Raw genomic sequence first — 21,211 nt, 5'->3', positions numbered from 1 at the left:
GATCTCTCCACATGGAAACTGACATTAAACTACCAGTTCACAAAAATTAATAGCAATCATTTCATTCATTAATATGTTTATTTGCAACAAAAATGACATTTCTTCCATTATTTGGATTCCTTTGCTTTCCGTTTGGTTTGAAATTTGGGTAGGGCACAGGTGTGCATACAATTTGTGAATTAAGCTCCTCAAATTCCCAAAGAAATAATTTCCAGAACGAAGTAATGGAAAGCATGAACAAGTGAAAGCGTCCCATCTGCTGCTAGTTACACTTTCCATATTTGACAAACGCAATATGAGGGCCGAATTCCCTAAAAAAAAAAGAGAGAGAGAGAGAGAAAGTTCGTTCCTTAAGGGAAGAGGACATTGCTCTTAAACGTGCTTTTGCTACCTTCTAAATGAAGTCCTAAAGTGGAGGATGATTCTGTTAGTATTCAGGCATCTGTACTGGCCTGCCCTTGGGGTTCTGACAGGATATGTCCTCAGCTGTAGCCACTGAGAACGCCTCCTGTGCACATTCACTATGTTCCCTTTTTAAAAGAGCTCTCCCAACCCCCCTCTGTCTGTCTGTCTGTCTGTCTGTCTTTCTCTCGTCTTCTCTCTCCCTTCTCTTTTCTTCTGCCACCCCTGTCCCTAAAGACTTGTCTCCCACCCTCCCTTCCCTCTTTTTACATTCTCCCTTCCCTAATAAAAACCCCTCCATGTGAATCCTGTTGCCTGGCATCTTTCTCTCTTGCAGCGCTTTTTAAAAATTACAACAGCTTCTACAATTCCATGTGTACCCATCTTGTCCATTCTTGTTACCATGTCATATTTCACACATGCCTGATCTATGTGTTGATTACTCAAAATGTGTCATGAAAACTTTCAATATAGTGTTTTGTATCTTGATGCATAATAGAGTAAAAGAAATACATGAATTATATTTTGCTTTGAACTTACCACCGATCAATGCAAAAGAAGCACTCATTCTTGTAGGTTAAACCATTTGTAGCACAAACAAATGCTACCACATCTGGACAGCTTGCTTCATAATCAGGATCTATTGGGTAATACATTTTGCATGGGGGCTGGAAACGTAAACATGACAAGAATAAGAGTTTATTTTTGCCCATTTATCAGTTACCTTTCACTTCTAACCCACATAGCAATAATATTAAATCCTACTAGGTGAACATTTAAGGATTTCCTGTCTTCTAAACTTCCATCAGGTGAGTTTTTTGTTTCTACTTTTCTTATGCAGTAACTCCATGTACAACATAGTTACTTCAATGATAATTATCGAAGAATCCCTGCTAAACCCCAAGTATGCAGTTTTCCTTTGAACTTGCCTCCATTCCAGTATGCTATTGTATAAGAAATTAATGAGTAAATTATTAGTCATTATGTGTTTGTGAACTTAGGGCAGGATTACCACATAGTTGGTAAGAATGAGAGCTGTCTATGGAGACTAGAGATACATGATGTTTGTGGCTGAGCAAGCAATGGTTGTAATTTCATTAAATGCTCAGCAATATCTAATTGGTGTGGGTTTTGTTGTTGCACTGTAACACTTGCTAAACCATGTTAGTGTGTATGTTACAAGAGTTATGCTACCTGGGAAGAAGTCCACCCTGGAGAGATTAAGATGTGTGTCCAAGCAAGGACAGGGGAAAATCTGTCAATGCGCGTCACCTCTGTGGAGTCTTAGACACCTTTGAGGAGAGTGATCCGGGCGGAAGAAGAATATAGAATTGAAAATTGAGGCTTACCTTAGGCCATCTAGAAGGGTTACGTGAACTGACAAGTTCTGCAAATAAAGCACGAACACACTGAGTTAGAAGAACTAGTGTATGATGGGATGCAACCTCACCCACTAGCCACTTACTCGTAAAGCCATGGAAGAAAATTTACAGAATTTATAGGTGGTACTCCTTTGTGGACTGCTTTATTTATTTATCTGCCTATCTATCCTATATATAATTTTCAGAGCTCATACTTCATTTGCAAATTGCTACGTCATTGAGGAAAAAGTACTGGGCTGAGTGAGAAGCTACAGAGAGCGGGTCTGGCATGTATGAAATGCTGGGTTCCATCTCCAGCATTGCAATAAGTAAATTAATCAGCTAAATAAAGACAATTTGGAGTTGTATGACTTATAATGTTATTTGTAACAGTAAGTTTCCTGTTCTACAATTAGAATAATTATATGCATTTTCAGACTTCTATTAAATTACATGTGATATAGAAGTAGTGTATTACTGCAGGTCCTGCTTGGATGCTAAATTAATATGGGTCCACTGATTGATGACAAGGAAGTAGAACAAGCACCCAGCTTTCAGGAGACTGGCTCTGAGAACAGGTTTTTGTTAGATGATCTTGGTGCCTACAGATAGAGAACAACTGTGAGAGAAAGAACGAAGATGGGCTGACTCAGGTGGTTTAAAAATACCATAGGGTAGCTTAACAAGGAGCAATATTCCTAAATTACAAACTATGCCTCAGAATTTAGGACTAGAAGTATATCTCAATAATAGAGTATTAGCACAACATGTAAGATGTCCTGAGCTCACTAATAAATAAAGGCAGTTTCTCTTTGGATGGATACCTTGATCAGCCTAGATATGGTGGGGAGCACTTTGGGTAACTCCCTGAGGCATGGAGAGAGGGTGGGGTGTGGTTGGGAAGATGGTGGAGGGAAGAGGAGGAGAGGAGGGGTGAAACTGGGATTGGTATGTAAAATGAAAAAAGAGATAACTTGTTTTCTTTTTAAAAATAAAAGAAAAATAGAAAAGAAAAAAGAAAAAGTCAATTTCAGAAGAGACAATATGAATACATATATAACTATGCACACACAAACCCAATGAAGACACAGAAGCAAAATCTTAAAAAGATACTCCACTTAATTCATGATGAGTTGTTTAAAATCACACTCAAAAGCCACTTATGACCTATTGTGTCTGCTGCTGAGAAAGAGGTATTTTCGCGCTTTTCTTTCTTCAAAAGCATTCGTTTATGAAGAGGGAAGTTGTCAATATTGGGCCAAATTACATTTGAATTTTTATTTAACTCGTCACTCCCAGTTCAATGAATTTCTTTTAAAGATGTATCTCTGACAATACAAAACCTCATGTGCATAATATTATTTCTTGAAGCACCATTTGCTGTTACACACTAAGATTCATCTACTCCAGTAGAACAGTTGTCAAATGGTTTGCTGCGTCTACTCAGTGAAGTTCTACATAATTGGATGATAGAAAGAAAGTTCCCTGTGAACTATGATCTCTTGACCTTCCAAGATTCAATAGAAGTAGGAAAAAGTAAGTTGTAAATAGACATCTATAGTATGCCATCTTCATGTAGGCAGCAAGAGGATAATGATGTGTAAATATTGTTTGGATGAAAACACAGGAAGCCCAGAGAAGAGGACGGTGTGTGATTAGAGCAGAAAGGATAATGGGACTGTGCAATGTTAATTCTTTTTTTTAATTTTGCTTTCATTAAAATTGATTTCAAATTGGAGCTTGGAAAATGGCCTAGGAAGTTCAAGCCCTTGCTGCCTAAGCCTGAAGATCTGAGTTCGACCCCCAGAGTGCACGCACAGTGAAGCGACACTGGTTTCTGAATGTAGTTCTTTTTTTTTATTTAAATTTATTTATTTATTAAGGATTTCTGCCTCATCCCCACAACCGCTTCCCATTTCCCTCCCCCTCCCCCGATCAAGTCCCCCTCCCTCATCTGCTCGAAGAGCAATCAGGGTTCCCTGACCTGTGGGAAGCCCAAGGACTGCCCACCTCTATCCAGGTCTCGTAAGGTGAGCATCCAAACTGCCTAGGCTCCCACAAAGCCAGTACGTGCAGTAGGATCAAAAACCCACTGCAATTGTTCTTGAATTCTCAGGGGATTCGTATTGGAAAGGAAGAAGTTAAGCTTTCGTTATTTGCAGATGATATGATAGTGTACATAAGCGACCCCAAAAATTCTACCAAAGAACTCCTACAGCTGATAAACACCTTTAGTAATGTGGCAGGATACAAGATCAACTCCAAAAAATCAGTTGCCTTCCTATACACTAAGGATAAGGAAGCAGAGAGGGAAATCAGAGAAGCATCACCTTTCAAGATAGCCACAAATAGCATAAAATATCTTGGGGTAACCCTGACCAAGGAAGTGAAAGATCTACTTGACAAGAACTATAAGTCTTTGAAGAAAGAAATTGAAGAAGACACCTGAATGTAGTTCTCTGGCCTCTACATATATGAATAGCTCCTTACAAACACACCTCTTATGCAAACTCACACAAGGAAAAAAAAAAAAGACTAAAGGCTAATGACCTGAAACATCCAGGTGAGCAGAGAAACTTCTGACAGAAAACTTTACACCCTGATATCTGCAGACAGTTAGGAGCTGGGAAACTTTTGACAAGGAACATAACATACAAGTAAGAAGTTAAGGTAGAATTTATAGCTTGGGGATGCAGGAAACAGACTAGCAGCTGGTATTTTCCACTCAAAAGCTCCCTTCTCTGACCTGTAAGACCCTCAAGCCTCCTTCACCTCGGTGCAGTTTCTTTCCCCATGGAGAAAATGCCTGCTCTTCATTCCTCTAATAAAAGACAATTTGCCTCTGTAGAGATTAATCCCCCAATTAATTTTGGTGTTTTGAGACAGGGTCTCTTTATGTGTCTCTGGCTGTCCTGAAACTCACTATGTAGACCAGGATGACCTCAAATCACAGAGATTTCCCTGCCTCTTCCTCTGGAGTACTAGGTTTAAAGGTCTGTGGAATTATGCCTGGCATCTCTTTGTTTTATTTTCAACTTCCCTTATTGAATGTCCATCTAAGAACAAAAATAATGTTATAAAGAAAAATTAAAAACAAATTAAACTACTCTAAAATTGTTTCTATTATTTTTTTTCTGACCCATATATTATATGCCAGCATATTGTTTAGTTTTCAGCTATCAGAGGACTTTTAGAGTAATTTCCTTTGCTGGTAAAAAAAAAGTTTGTTCATTATATATGTACTCATTTGCTTAAGCTTAAAATTTGCAGAAAATAGCTCACAGAATTCCTATTGCATCTTCTGTGGAAAAGAACTCCACACACTAGAATTCAGTACTGCCCTACTTTCCTGTTTGTTGCTGTAACAAATATCCCGACGAAAGGTGCTTTATTTGGATCACAATTCTAATTAGTTGATCATTTCTGAGATATCAAGGCAGGAAGTCCCATCACATCAGTAATCAAGCTCAGAGAAAGGATAAGTGCACCCTCGCTCGACTGCCCTGCTCTCGGTAGGTTTTCTCTTCTGTTTTCTAGGATGCCTTGCCTAGGGAATGGTGCCACCCACCAGGGACCTGGTCTTCCTACATTAGTTTGCAATCAAGACCCACACTGGCAAACCTGATGTAGATAGTTCCTCATTAAGATTCCCTACCCAGGTGATTGTAGGTGTTAAGACTTAAAACTGACCATTACAAACCGATATTTACTTTTTCTTTAGAATGAAGCTCTTACCACTGAAATTCTATATTTAAGGATGACTTGGGTTCATTTCATTCTGCCCATTTTAGTGAGGAGAATCTTTCTCTTGAGATATGTTTTTTCTCACTGTTTCTATTTGCTTTCACTTTTGTAGTGTTTTCTTGATTCCCTAAGATGTTTAAGAAAAATTTGTCCATCTGTTTATTTACGTGTTCTTTTAAAAATTACAAATATATCTGTGTATATGCATGCATATGCATACACACATACAAATGTGCCACGGTGTGCCTGTGGAAATCAGAGGACAACTTACAGGAGTTAATTTTCTCCTTTTACCATGAGTCCTGGGAATCAAACATAGGTCATCGGGCTTGGTAATAAGCATCTTTAGTCTGCAAGCCATCTGGACATCCACCATGCTGATTCTACTTATTTATTACTCAGTACTGGCAAGTGCACACATGTAAAAGTCAGAAAACAACTTGCATGAATCAGTTCTTCTACCACGTGAGTTATGGGCTTTGAACTCAGGTCATCAGCCATGGAATCCAAAGTCCCGATCTAATGAGCATTCTACCCCAGGATCCAGCAATACCACTCTTGGGAATATACCCAAGAGATGCCCTATCATACTACAAAAGCATTTGTTCAACTATGTTCATAGCAGCATTATTTGTAAGAGCCAGAACCTGGAAACAACCTAGATGCCCTTCAATGGAAGAATGGATAAAGAAAGTGTGGAATATATACACATTAGAGTACTACTCAGCAGTAAAAAACAACGACATCTTGAATTTTGCAGGCAAATGGATGGAAATAGAAAACACTATCCTGAGTGAGGTAACCCAGACCCAAAAAGATGAACATGAGATGTACTCACTCATAATTGGTTTCTAGCCATAAATAAAGGACATTGAGCCTCTAATTTGTGATCCTAGAGAAGTTAAATAAGAAGGTGAACCCAAAGAAAAACATATAGTTATCCTCCTGGATATTGGGAGTAGACAAGATTGCCAGGCAAAAATTGGGAACTTAGGGGTGGGTGTAGGATGGGGGTAAGGGGAGATGGGGAGAGAAAAGTGAGAAGGGAAGGATGGGGAGAGCTTGGGGGAATGGGATGGTTGGCTTTACTTGTAATGGGAACATTACAGTGAATGTTCTCTGCTCTAGAAGACTTGGTTTGGTTCCAAACTTACAGCTGAGAAGAATCTACAATATAGAAAACAAAGCTGATTTTTTTTCTTCTGAAGGAAATACATTTTAAAAGTATGTAGTTTGAACTTACAAGCTCAACATTTCATATTTCAGAAAAAAATCCAATCCAAAGTAAAAAAAATTACTCTTATTTTCTCTACAACTTTAAGAAAGTCAAAATTTTATCTCCAAGACTGCTCACCTGAAAAAGTAACAGGTATCAAAGTAGAGAGCATCAGAGAGAGTGTGATCACGTGGTACAAGCAGACGCTTCTTCTCATGTCTTCTGCGGTGAAGACTAAGAAAATGCCCGTTAGTTTATTCCCAGTCTACGGTACAGATAACTTTTTAACGTGAGAAAACTCAGTGCCCTTGGAGATGCTGTGTCAAGACAAAGCTGGCCATGGTAGTCTCACACAGGCTCCAGGCATGTAGACATGAGAGAGTCTCTTTGCTTAGAGAATGACAGGAGAACTATACCAACAATTCCCTCTACCAACCCTACTGTGTGTCTAAAATAGAGATTAGGCTCAAGACTTTACAAGTCTATATCATCCACTTAGGCCCATATTCGTTCTATTTCTTCTCAAAATTGTAGGCAATGGGACATAAAGAACTGAACTGAGAGAGACCCACAATGAGTGAACCTTTTCTATTTTCACATGCAAAGAAAATAAAAGGAAGATGAAAGCAAAATAAACCAACCAAGCCATGACAACCATAGAATGGAAAGGGAATCTGAGATACGGGGAAACACGAAATATCACCACTAATTTTGACTAAGGAGAGAGGAGACAAAAAGAAGTTACCTGAATGAACTTTCTGTTGTCAGCTTGAAGTTACAGCTAGCGTTAAAAAGAACTGACTAGGGGCCTGCAAAGCCATAGAGGTGGGTCGCCTGCTCAGTTGAGTGACCACTAACTTGGCATGAGTTTATTCTCTTGGCTGTTTTCTGCGTTTGATCCTCTTTCATGCCACCCCCTCGGATGTTTCATGCTTCAGCAGGCAAGGCCAGGCCTGAAGGAGCTGAGTGAGTTTTAGTTATGAAACACAGGAAATAAAAGCATCCTAAATATCTAATGTTTGCAAAGTAGATTAACGACCTGTTGCATTCCAGGCTGTTTGGTAAATGTTCTCGCCAAACCACAGCCTGTTTTCAGCCTTCCCACATTCCTCTGTCTTTACTTTTTAGAAGACTTACCTGTTTATATTCAAGCTTTGTTTTTTTCCCTTTTTCTGCTAACCTAGGAAACCCTAAGAGTCTTCTAATCAGTATTATTTCTGGTGCTACTCTCCCAATTTCTGCATCTGTTGCTCCTGACTATACCTCAAGATATGCAATTCAGAAAAGTGACCTTTATCTGAAAATAAAAATCACCATATACTTTAAGCTTTTCTAGTGTCATTAGAACTTTTTGTTGTTTTATATCTTGGATGTATTGAAGTAACAGGCCCTTACATAGATAGTTCCTAGATGGGTCCATCAATATTTTGAAATCTTGCTATGTTTCCTTCTGTCCTTCTTCTAAGTTGGAGTAAATTCAACTCTGATTTCTTTCAGACCTGGTGGTGTTAGATAGAAAATAATCTACACACTATAACTCAACAATCCCACTTTGATAAAGATTCCCTAGGAAACCTCTCATTTAATGTGATATTGCTGTTATGCTGCTTAACACACTCCATTTTCTTTCTTTTCTCCCTAAATGCACTGTTCTGAGGAGAAATGTCACCTTTTATTCCTGAATGAATAAACAAACACAAGGACACATGATCTACAGCTCTACTCCTTTCCCATCAAATTCTGGAAATCAGGTCAATGAGTTTTTCCTTCTATTTCCATCACTCACCTTATACTGCTTAGCATGGGGAACTGCTATTTCATTGCTCCCCCTCTCTCTTTCTATCTTTCTATAAGTTCTTTGTGAGTATTACACGTCATACAATATGTTTTGATCATATTTGCCTTCCTTTTACTAACTCTTCTTAAATCCACCGCATTTTTTTTCCCATCCAGCTTTGTGTCTATGTTTTTAACCCTTCAGGACAAAGTTCTGCCATCCAAATACTCCTGGATATGTGGCCTTCCCCTGAAGCATGGTTAATTTACCAGGCACTACCTACACTCTTAGGAAAGAATCTATTTCTCCCTCTCCCAACTGTTAACAATTCCCGTTTGCTCTGTGGCTAAGGGTGGGATTGTGTGCCCAGCTCCCTCTCCACGCTGGCATTTGGTGTGGTGTGGGCTTGCACAGTTATTATGCATGCTCTCACAGTTCCTGTGAGTTCATATGTGAGCAGCCCTGTGGTGTCCAAAAACATGTTTCCTTTTCATCATCCATCACCTCTTTCTACAGGGCTGAAAATTCTAAAGCCTCTTCTTTATTCTTTCTACATTGACCTTTTGGGTCTCTGTGTTAATACCATCTTCTGAAAACACAAGTTTCTCAGATGAATGTTAAGAGATCCAATGAAGTATGGCTATAATGTATCATTAGGAGTAAGTTTAATACTTTGTCCATTTGGCAGTATCATAGTACCAGGTTCTCTCATAAGGCCTGCAACTGTCTAGACCTAGGTTTTTGTCCACATATGTGTGCCACATGTGGGTTTTATCTTGTGGAGTGTGACTTAAACCCAATTAGAAAATGGTTGGTTACTCCTATGATGCTCCTGCCACTATTGCACCAGAGGTCATGTCTTGTCAAATCTTATTCATTGTTGTACCCAACAGGGCTTAAAGCAGGGCATGAGTGATGACTACTTCTCTACTCTGGTAGGTTATGTAGCTCTTAACAACACTACTACTAAAGCTTCCAGGATATGAAGCTTCCAGGTCTGTACCAGATTTATTTTACCATGAGCTCATGATTCATAGGTGCTATCTTCAACAATAAGTTCTTACTGTCATGTTCTGAAGGGTAACCAAGAGCAATTGAAATAGCGTGTAATGTCTTTTTGGAAAGTGGTCTGTAGGACCTCATTGACCAAAACAAGCAACTCCAGCAACTCCAAAACAAGTAATCCATTCCTGGAACAAGGTTTTCTTTTCTCTTTCTCTCTTTTTTTATTTAATTAATTTTTTTCATTTTACCTTTCAGCCCCAGTTCCCCCTCCCTCCCCTTCTCTCGCCTCCCCACCTCCCCTAGTCTCTGCCCTCATCCACTCCTCAGAGGGGATAAGGCCTCCCATGAGATGTCACCAAAATCTGGAATACCAAGTTGAGGCAGGAACAAGCACTGCCCTGCAAATCGGGTTGGGCAAAGTATCCAATCATAGGCAATGGGCTTCAAAAAGCCAGTTCATGCACCCGCCATAAGTCTTGGTACCACTACCAAAGGCCCCACAGACAGACCAAGCCATATAACTATCACCCACATTCAGAGGGCCTAGGGACTAGGCTTTTTAAATGTTAGCCTCAGTTGTTGCAAGTTTCCATATGTCTTTTGGAAAGAACTTTAGTGCTACTTATCTCTCACCCCACTCCCTCCTCTATCCCACCCTCTGCTCTGGGTATTCCTAATCATTCTTATTTCATTATTTATTTATTTATTTTTTACCGTTAATAACAGTGACCTCTAACTCCCCTATCTTGAAAGTCTCTCCCATGACCCCTTAGTAATTCCCTGAATTCCATGGGTATTCTAAATCAAACAAACATATATGAAGATTCAAAGATTGCATCATCAGATGAGAGAAAACATGGAATGTTTGTCTTCTTGGGTCTGAGTTTCCTCACTCAGAATGATTGCTTCCAAACCCATCCACTTACCTATAAATTCCATGATTTATTTTTCATAGTTGAATAATATGCCATTGTGTAAAAACATCACATTCTCATTGTCCATTCAGAAGTTAATGGACATTTAGACTGTTAGACTCTTTTCATTTACTGGCTATCATGAGTAGAGAAGCAATGAGTATAGATGAACAGGTATTTTTGTAGTAGAATGTGAAGCTCTTTGGGTATATACCCAAGAGAAGAATAGCTGCATAATGTGATAGACCTAATTGTTTCTTTTTGAGAAACCACTACATTGGTTTTCATAATGGTTGCACCAGTTTGCTTTCCCACCAGCAGTGAATACATAGTCCCCTTTCCTGGCATTCACACCAAATCTGTTATTGTTTGTAGCTTTGACCTTAGCCTTTATTACTGGGATGAGAAAGAATCTCAAAGTAATTTTAATTTGCATTTCCCTAGTTGCTAAGGATGATGAACCTTTTAAAAGTGTTTTTCAATTATTTATGTTTCATCTTTTGAGGAGTCACTGTCCTCAAAATTGTGTTGCTTATTCTCTCTCTGTCTCTCTCTCTCTCTCTCTCTCTCTGTCTCTCTCTCTCTCTCTGTCTGTCTCTCTCTGTCTCTCTCTCTCTGTCTGTCTCTCTCTGTCTCTCTCTCTCTCTGTCTGTCTCTCTCTCTCTCCGTCTGTCTCTCTCTGTCTCTCTCTGTCTCTCTCTCTCTGTCTGTCTCTCTCTGTCTCTCTCTGTCTCTCTCTCTCTGTCTGTCTCTCTCTGTCTCTCTCTCTGTCTCTCTCTCTCTGTCTCTCTCTCTCTCTGTCTGTCTCTCTCTCTCTGTCTGTCTCTCTGTCTGTCTCTCTCTCTCTCTCTGTCTGTCTCTCTCTCTCTGTCTGTCTCTGTCTCTCTCTCTCTCTGTCTCTCTCTGTCTCTCTCTGTCTGTCTGTCTCTCTCTGTCTCTCTCTCTCTGTCTCTCTCTGTCTCTCTCTGTCTCTCTCTCTCTGTCTCTCTCTCTCTCTGTCTCTCTCTGTCTGTCTCTCCCTGTCTCACTCTCTCTCTGTCTCTCTCTCTCTGTCTCTCTCTGTCTCTCTCTCTCTGTCTCTCTCTCTCTGTCTCTCTCTATCTCTCTCTCTCTGTCTCTCTCTGTCTCTCTCTGTCTCTCTCTCTCTCTGTCTCTCTCTCTCTCTCTCTCTCTCTCTCATCTTTATATATTCTAGATTATAACCTTTTGTCAAGCTCTTACCTGGTAAAGGTTTTTTTTTTCCCATTCTCTAGATGGCCTCCCTATTGGGTCAATGGTGTTCTTTGAAATACAGATTTTTATTTTTATTAGGTCCCATTTATCAGTTGTTGGTATTAATGGCTGTACTTCTTAGGGTCCTTTACAGAGAATCCCTTCTTCCTATAAGATCAAGAATAGTCCCTATGTTTTTCCTCTATCAGGTTTAGGGTATCAGGTCTTATGGTGATGTCTTTGATCCAGTTGGAGCTGAGTGTTTGTGCAGGGTGAGAGATAGCAAAAGGGTTTCATTCTTTTGCACGTAGCTTACACAGCCAGAGTAGGACCATTTGTTGAAGATGCTATTTTCCCCCAGGGTGCATTTTTAGCCTATTTGTCAAAAGTCAAATTACTGTAGGAGTTGTGTGGGTTATATACTGATCCTAAGTTCTAATCTACTGAACAATGAATCTTTTTTATGCTGGTCTCATGATATTTTCGTGACTATAGCTCTGTAGTATAACTTGATAGATGGTGAGACCTCTACTAGTTTTGTTGTTGTTATTATTATTCAATATTGTTTTGGTCATCCTGGGTCTTTTGTATTTCCATATGAAATTTAAGACTTTTTTTTTTCAATTTCTGTGAAGAATTATGTAGTATTTTGATGAAAACTGTATAGAGTCTGCGAATTACTTTTGGTAGGATGTCTATATTCGCATTTTTAATTTTACCAAAATCCAGGACCATGTGAGGAATTTTTCAGGTTCCTAAATTTTCTGTTGTATAAGTCTTTCACTTCCTTGCTTAGACATATTCTGAGATGTTAGTCAGGACCATGGTTTCAGTTACCCCGGAGGTCACTCAGTGTTCCCTGAGGTTGCTCAGTGCTTCCAGGGGTCGCTCTGCAATCCTAGGAGTCTTTGGACCCTGCTCCCAAGGAGGTTGCTTGCTTGGGGCTGCTCCTGCTAAGGTCACTGCCTTGGACCTGCTCTAGCAGAGGTCGCTGGCTCAGGCCTGCTCCAGCAAAGGTCTATAGCTTGGGCCTGCTTCCTCGGAAGTCACTGATTAGCACCCAGTCCGGCAGAGTTCTCTGGCTCCGGACCTGCTCCAGCAAAGGTCTATAGCTTGGGCCTGCTTCCTCGGAAGTCACTGATTAGCACCCAGTCCGGCAGAGGTCTCTGGCTCCGGACCTGCTCCCTGAGTAGTGATGTCTTTGTACCTGCTTCTATTGTGGGGTCATTGCCTCGGGCCTGCTTCTGCTGAGGTTGCTGACTCACATCCCACACATGTCCCTGGATTGGGTCTGCTCCCATGAAGGTCCCTGTTTTGGGCCCAGTTTCACAGAGATCTCTAGCTCAGGCTTGTTCCTTCAAAGATCCCTGACTCGTGCCCAGTCTTGTAGAGGTCTTTGACTCAGGCCTGCTCCCTTGGCTGTTGCTCCCCTGTACCTGCGACTGTGGAGGTTGCTGCCTCAGGCCAAGAAAAATTTTTATATGCTAATGAAGCAAATACAATCTATATATCTAAATTTGATAAAAAGTAAACTGTAATAACACTTTAACCTAACATAGTATGTGCTATTGAATAAAATAGTAAGGGAACAGAGTAGAAACTGAGGAAATATGGAAAGAGAAGCTATTCTTAAGGGCCATTTGAGGGATAGTAAGGAAACCTAATACAGCAGAAGCTTCCTAAAATATGTACTTATATGAAGGTGATCTAACTGAAATTTTAAAAAGTAATGGAGGAGATAGAGCCCCAACTAGATATCTCTTGTCACCAAATGAAACTTCCAATACCAGCAATGAGCTATGTCTAACTAAATTGCTCGCGAAAGGGATCCCATAAAAACATCCCAGGCTGTTACCAAGACTATAGGTTGCTCTCCATACACTAATGGCAAGGTCCCTCATGGAAGACAACGAGACAACACCTCCACAACTCATTGAACGTGGAGAAGTTGAGTTGGTGCCTGCCTAGAGCCTTCACATCTATATTCTAGTGTCTTTGGCACATGAAGGACTCCGCACACTGCCGATGAGAAACATAAATCCCAACCCAGCCACAAAACCTTGGTTGACAATGGTGCATTGCATACTTGGGTGCATCAATGGTGGCACAAAGCTTGTAGGAATAACAAAGCAATGTCTGACTTGACTTAAGGGCCACTTCACAAAATGGAACTCATATCCAACATTGCTTGTGTGACCAAGAACCCAAGACGAGATAGCCTAAGGACCTACGGAAAAACTAAATTCTAAAATAGCAACAAAATGACTCCTTGACATTTTGCTGTATTCATAGACCAGTGCCTTGCTCAGCCATTATCAGAGAAGCATCCTCCTGCAGTAGAGGTCTCTGACCCATAGTCAGAAATTATGCAGAGAACGAGAGACCTCTGAACTCTCTGCCCTAAACTGGACGTCTCCATCACATCCCTCCCCACAAGGATCAGGGAGACCTGAGGAGGCAGAAAGAGCCCAAGAGCCAGAGGGGACGGAGAACACCAAAAAAAAAAAAAAATCAGACCCTACAAATAAACATGATCAAAGCTCATATGAGCTCACAGGGACTAAGGCAGCATGCACAGTCTGCACCAGGCCTTTTGGGTATATAATATAATTTCCAGTTTAGTGTTTTTATGGGATTTCTTAATGTGCAAAAGAGTGGGTCTCTGCATCTATATATGTTTCTTGTACCTTTCCTTGGGATCTTTTCCTTCACCTTGTTTTGTCTAATTCCAATGTGTTAGTTTTTATTTTAGCTTATTATATTTTATTCTGTTAAGACAGAAAGGGAGTGGAGCCAGATGGGGTGAGAGATGGAACTGGGAGGAGTAGAGGGAGGATAAACTGTAATCAGGGTATATTATGTGAGAAAAAAATCTATTTTCAATAAGAGGGGGAAAAAGGGAAAAAAAACTTTTTTACTTTCTAATAAACTTTGACCTTTTCTTCTACCAGGGATCCTAAACTTAAAAACACAAAAGTGAAGTTTCAAAATTACATTTATGCAGAAAATATAATAGTATAATAGAAAAATAAATAGTCATTAAAATATCAAATCAGAGGGTGAAGGGGAGCCCTAATCCCATAAGATGGAGGCATGAAAAGTTATCTGGAAGTCTACTATCTACAGTCCAACTTTATAATGAAAGCTATCTACAGTCCAACTTTAAAACATGAAGGGATAGTAGAGAGCTTAGAAAGAGAGAACAGAACACTGAGGGTTAAGGGGTTGAGCAGGGATGGGGGAAGGGAGCACGAGTGTAGTGGGTGAGTGAGCCAATACTAACGACGCATGAAAGTCTTACAAAGCCCACTAATTAGTAAGCTCATTTCAAAATATAACTTTTAGGGGAACCTTTTAAATGGAATTACTCTACATGGGTGGACAATGTGTCTCCCAGAGACACGAGTCATTAATGAAAATCGCTAGTTGTTATTGGTCCCAGAGGTCTACAAAATGCAAGCTATTACCATTGTCTTTGGCTGTCTAAAAATAACTAAATATAAGACTCTCTTGCTAAAGACACCAACACTTTATAAAACCAGAGGGAAATCAGTCCCAAATGAACAGGAAACTTGCTCCCAGATGGCTAGTTTTCATAGCACCGAAGGTGTTGTGAGCGCTGAAGGGGGAGAAGAGAGATCCGTGTTCTAACTCTGCCCTGTACCCTGATTATTTCAATGCTGACCTGCCAGGCATGATGTGTCTTGGGGTAAAATAGTGGCATGGCTCCTACGGAGTTACTAACTACTTTTTGATAGGATTTGAAGCCTGCTCCACAGGAAGGAATTTCATGCTTGATACTCTAATCCTGGTCAAAAGCCCACAGCTGTGGAGCTCATAGGCTCGAGCATAGAACAGGCTTATTGCTATTTTGCTGCATGACTAAGATGTCTAATTGCCTTATAAATATTTGTGCTTATACATATACACTTGGACTTAACTTTGTTCGGAAGGGTTTCTCTTTGCAGTGGTCAACGGTCAATGGAAACATGAATAACTGATGAGTGCTAAGATTAAGAGACTGAGTGCTGCGCCCTAAAGGATATGGCTACATTTACCTCACAGCCACTAAGACTTGGAGAACATTGTAGAAAAAGAGGTGGAAAGGCAATGTAAGAGCTGGGAGATACAGAGGCACACTGTGAGTGCTGTCTTCTGAACATAACACAACTACTGCCATCATGATCGTGTAGCAGCTCTGGTTGCCTGAATAAGAACCACATAGGCAATCCAAAATTCTAGCATGGAAGCATTGATAGCCTCCTGGCCCTGCTGCGTACTGAGGATGTATTGGCAGTAGACAGTTGCTGGAGGAGGAAGCATTGTTCTTTTCAGAGGATGTGGCTACTGATAAGCTTCTCATGCTCCAAATAATGGCCCTGCCCTGATGGACCCAAGGTCATCTCTAACTGGACTTCGTTGGTTATTTTAAAAAGCAAAAAAGAAGAGGAAAAACCAAACAAGACATGAAATTGTGTGGGAGGATCTTGAGAGGTACAATTCAGGAATCAGAAGGGAGGAGATAGATACAATCATATTTTGTTGTATACATGTATGAAACTCTCAAATGTAAACATTTTCATTTAAAAACCAGATCAAATTGTGGAAATTCTGTATATTATTTGGATATGGAATGAACTTGTAGAACTCAGTTACTTGATATGTACTAGAAATGGCCAAAGGGAAGACATAATTAAAAAGTAGAGAAAACCTTTTAACAATGACAATAAGGATGACAGAAGGAATTGCTTAAGAGGTATTATATACATCTTATTTGAAGAATAAAAAAGCAGTTCTGGAAAACATCAAAGTATTCTTCAGCAATTGGGAAAATACTCCATGCCCTTGCTTATGGTGATGGAACATCTTTAAAAGATCAACTCATCCTGTGACAATCTGTAAGTGTTTTCTTTAAAGTCAATGAAATATAATAGGCTCTTTTCCCTGAGCTTAGCCAATTAATATCAAAGTCTGTAGGAGAAAATCTGACATTTTTTTAAAGCACTAAAAACAAAATAGTAGATTGGGAAGATGAAGCAATGACATCATCCTGAACTCTTAAATAAAATGGACATTAAAAAAAGTCAAATGTCCAAGAGATGTGCATAAATGTATGATCAAAACCTTACCCATACTGCACTGCATCCAACTTTTCCAGCCAGCGAGACTTCCCACCTCCTTCTTCAGTGTCTATCCCTATGAGTCTCCTGCCCTCTCCATCAGTGGTGTAGAGTCTACACCTTCTCCCCAGCCTAGAAGATCTAGCACGGGTCCCACAACCAAAGCCTAGTACCATAGCCCAGTAATCCCTGTATACACCACAATTGATCCCTAAGCTTATACTATGACCCTTCTAGCTGTTCCCCAACCCACAGAGTTTCCTCATGCTGCATCCAATCCTCCCACCCCATCAGATCTCCCCCTATGCTCGAGTCTTGTACCAGGAAGCACATCCTACAGACTAGCTTAGTTTCCTCTGTTTATCTGACTTCATTCCACCCAAGCCTTTGCCAAACACTAGGCACCACTCACTTGCATATCCTCTCTGCATGCCCAAGCTGTTCTGTCCAAATCAGAGTTAGGACTAAGAAAAAAAAAGTTTACGTACCCATATCTCATTGGAAAATACAAACAATACAAAAAATCAAGACATTATCTCTAAAACCTCTTTTTTCTAGTTACGTTTTCTATTGATTTAGTGGTTGCACATGAATCTACTCATATTTTAATTATCCCTGTGGCCAGACAGTCAGTGCCCCATAGGCCACTCAGGCCCTGACCTGGCAGGGCTTCTGGTCCTGTGGTCCCTGCTCTGATGTGACCATGATATGTAGGTTTAAATTAAGTCTCTATTGTTCTATTTGTCAATAAGACTCAGAAATGGAAGGCTAGGGTAAAAACCTGGTAGCTCAGAGAGGTTGAGTAGAGACTAGCTAACCTTGCTTTTTTTGCCTGGAGACATCACAAGAGACATATCTCTTCCCTTGACCTAGAACCAAAAGGAAACTCAAACTCAAGCCCCTGCCCTTTTCTTCCTGTGTAACTTCTCTATCCAAATTGCTGGTTTATCTCCAGCTAATTCTAGTCAACTAGTTGCTGGCTCTACCCCTTGATTTAAGGTAAACTCCATTGACAGTCTGAAGTGTCACAGAGCAATCAAACTATCCCACAACATTTCAGTATGCATTTCTGACTTCTATACCAAAAATTAAGTGTGGATTTATGTCTGAGTCTTCAGTTTGATTCCATTGATCATCATATCTGTTTTTATGTCAATACCATGCTGTTTGTATTAAGATAGCTCTGTAGTACAACTTGAAACCAGGGATGGTGAGACCTCCTATAGTTCTTTTATTGTTCAGGGTTGTTGGCAGCTATCCTGAATTGTTAGTTTTTCATTATGAAGCTGAAAATTGTCCTTCCAGGAGATGTAGAATTGTATTGGAATTTGTATTTGGATAATATTGAATCTGTAGATTGCTTTTGGTAAGATGGCCATTTTTACTATGTTAATTCTCCTGATCCATGAGCATGGGAGAGCTTTCCATCTTCAGATATCTTCTTCAATTTCTTTCTTCAAAGACTTGATATTTTAAAATTTTTCACCATCTTGATTAGAGTTTCCTGAACATAATTTATATTATTTGAAGCTCTGGTGAAAGGTGTTGTTTCCCTGATGTCTTTCTCAGGCCATTTGTCATTTGCACATAAGAGGGCTACTGATTTTTGTAAGTTAATTTTGTATTTAACTATTTTGCTGAAGTATTTACAGATCTAGCATTCCCTGGTGGAATCTTTTGGGGTCACTTATGTATAGCATCTTACTATCTGGAAATAACTATACTTTAACTTCTTCCTTTCCAATTTGTATCCCTTGATTTCCTTCAGCTGTTTTATTGCTCTAGCTAGAACTTCAAATACTATTGGGAGAGGCTATTCATTCATTCTGGCTGCCCAGAAACAAAATAATCACACAGAAGAAACTATATTGTTTGCAATACTATTTGGCCAATAGCTTAAGCATATTTCTAGCTAGCTCTTATATCCTAAACTAACTCATTTCCATTAATTTGTGTATTGCCACATGGCTTTGGCTTACTGGCTAGGTTCATGGGAGAGGAGGTCCCTGGGGAGGTGTCTGCTTCCTGCAGGCGGCAACATAGCTTCTTCCTGACTCTGCCTACACTCTCTCTCTATCTCTTTCAGCCTGGCTTTACTCTGTTAAGCCACTGGCAGGAAGCAGCTTTTTTATTAACCAATGGCAATAAAACATATTCACAGCATACTGTGGAATTCACATCCCACAGAGTACTATATTGAATAGGTATGGAGAGAGTGAACAACTTTGTCTTGTTTCTGATTTTAGTGGAATTCCTTCACGTTTCTCTCCATTTAAATTGAAGTTGACTATGGCTTTGCTGTAAACTGCCTTGATATTTAGGAATATAAATTTATGTGCATTTAACAACTAATGAAAAAGGCCATGATTTTGAACAAGAGCAAAAGAGGTATATGGGAGGGTTTGGGGGAAAATAGGGAAGGGAGTAATTATGTAATTATATTATAATTCTCAAAACTAAAGTTAAAAAACTTTTCCACATAATATTGAAAATAGCTCTGAGGGCTGGAGAGATGGCTCAGTGGTTAAGAGCATTGCCTGCTCTTCCAAAGGTCCTGAGTTCAATTCCTGGCAACCACATGGTGGCTCACAACTATCTGTAAAGAGGTCTGGTGCCCTCTTCTGGCCTGTAGACATGCACACAGACAGAATATTGTATACATAATAAATAAATAAATAAATAAATATTTTTTAAAAGAAAATAGCTCTGAAATACATAAAAAGATGCTAACTTCATTTATAATTAGAAAAATACAAATAAAGTCTTTTCCCTCCCCGCAGGTGTGTGACAATGGTCTTGCACCCTGTAAAGCTTTGTTACTTGTATTGGTTTAATAAAATGCTGATTGGCCAGTAGCCAGGCAACCAGAACAGGAGAATTCTGGGAAGATGAAAGGCTCAGTTTGCAGTTGTCACCCAGATGCAGAGGAAGTAAGATGAGAATGCCTCATTGATAAAAGGCACCAAATCACATGGCTAACACAGACAAGAATTATGGGTTAATATAAGATGTAAGAGTTAATAGAAAAGCCCAAGCTACTAGACCAACCAGTTTATAATAAATGTAGGCCTCTGTGTGTTTCTTTGGGACTGAACAGCTGCGGGACCAGGTGGGACAGAAACTGCTGTCAACACAGAAGCTACAGAAATTAAAATATCTCCATAGTATGCTTTTTGATAAGATTTTTGGTGAAGCTTGGGAGGTTTAGGAGTTGCATGCAGCCATGCTTTAGTGTTTATTGTGGATGGGCTTCAAAGCTAGATCCTATTACCATTTCCAGTTCACTCTCTCCGCTTCACACTTGCATTTGAAGATGTGAGTTCTCAGCTTCTGTTTCTGCAGTCATGCCTGCATCTTGCTTCTGTGATGAACTCTTGTCCCCTCTGAAAACATATACCCAGATAAGATGCTTTAGCCATGATGTTTTATTCTAACAACAGAAAATATCAAATATAGCTGCCTATCTGTGTGTCTCTTCAAAACTCCCTCATGGCATTATGCCTACAAACTCTAAAACAGATAACTTTTATAGGATGCACAGTCCAGTGTTTCAATTTTCCAGCTTGTCACCAATAAGGCTCCTTCTTCCCTTTCACACTCTCTCCAGCCAGAAGATCCAGGCTTTTCACAGGTAAGATTTTGATGAGACATCAGGTGTCCATCCTCGTGGGTCCTTGTGACCCAATGGCCTGAATTTGAGGAATATCCAGTTGAGTCCTTTGTGGCCTCCAGAGCCATCTTCCCTAGCAATGGCCTGCCTGCATTTTTTCCAACCCAATACACGTGACCTTGTTCATTCTACCTGATGTTGTTAAAGATTAGCTTCTGGGCAAGTCGCTCCATTACCTTACAAGCAAGTAGATGGCCTTGAGACATATGCTGAGGAGCATCCTCTGTTTCTGGGCTCTCCTTTGTCATCTCGGAAGAAAAAGGTAAGGGCAATGAAATGGGTGTTTACTTGCAATTAGAATAATTGTAGGACCTCCACCTAGAATCTATCTGTAATCTAGATTTCTATCTCCATTTTCTACTTTGGATTTAACCACCCTGCGGTTGCTTTCATGGTGTTTCTCTTCATCAGATATGGCAGAGAACACAATTCAGACATGGTGCCAACCCAAGTAGGGAATTTTTATTATGCCCTAATTCCATAGGGGCAATCGCTTAGAAGCAACTAGCTGTCTCTATCAGAGTGCAGTCAGGAGAATAATCCCCCATGAAAAGAACCCCACACATGAACAGGTTGTTCTAATCTGTTTTCACTATCCATCATGTGTTCTGTACTGACATTTATATATTATTGCTTGCTCATGGGAAGCAAAGAAAAGAATCATTAACAAAGCAAGGGAAGAATTGTTCAGACTTTGTTTAGCAAATCCTGCTAACACCCTATGAATATTAGTGAGGCAATGATTCCTGTAATTTAAAACACTATTACAGAAGTTTTATTTAACAAAATT

At 39.9% G+C, this 21,211-nt stretch overlaps 1 protein-coding gene across 1 annotated transcript; it reads right to left on the bottom strand.

Moving 5' to 3' along the window:
* Positions 1–262: 262 nt before the first annotated feature.
* LOC121438746 (serine protease inhibitor Kazal-type 13-like) lies at positions 263–20,661 on the bottom strand. Its single transcript, XM_041639116.1, has 6 exons — positions 20,598–20,661; positions 20,023–20,134; positions 6,862–6,957; positions 1,752–1,789; positions 943–1,070; positions 263–311 (listed from the first exon to the last, which is right to left on the bottom strand). Exons 3-6 carry the CDS (start codon positions 6,938–6,940, stop codon positions 263–265), a joined length of 294 nt encoding a protein of 97 aa, XP_041495050.1. The 5' UTR covers positions 6,941–6,957; positions 20,023–20,134; positions 20,598–20,661.
* Between the last annotated feature and the right edge of the window lie 550 nt (positions 20,662–21,211).

This window comes from Microtus oregoni, unplaced genomic scaffold (genome assembly GCF_018167655.1).
Source record: "Microtus oregoni isolate MIOR12 unplaced genomic scaffold, Mior012 000057F_ref0000458, whole genome shotgun sequence".
Classification (NCBI taxonomy): domain Eukaryota; kingdom Metazoa; phylum Chordata; class Mammalia; order Rodentia; family Cricetidae; genus Microtus; species Microtus oregoni.
This window is presented reverse-complemented; position numbering and strand designations above follow the sequence as displayed.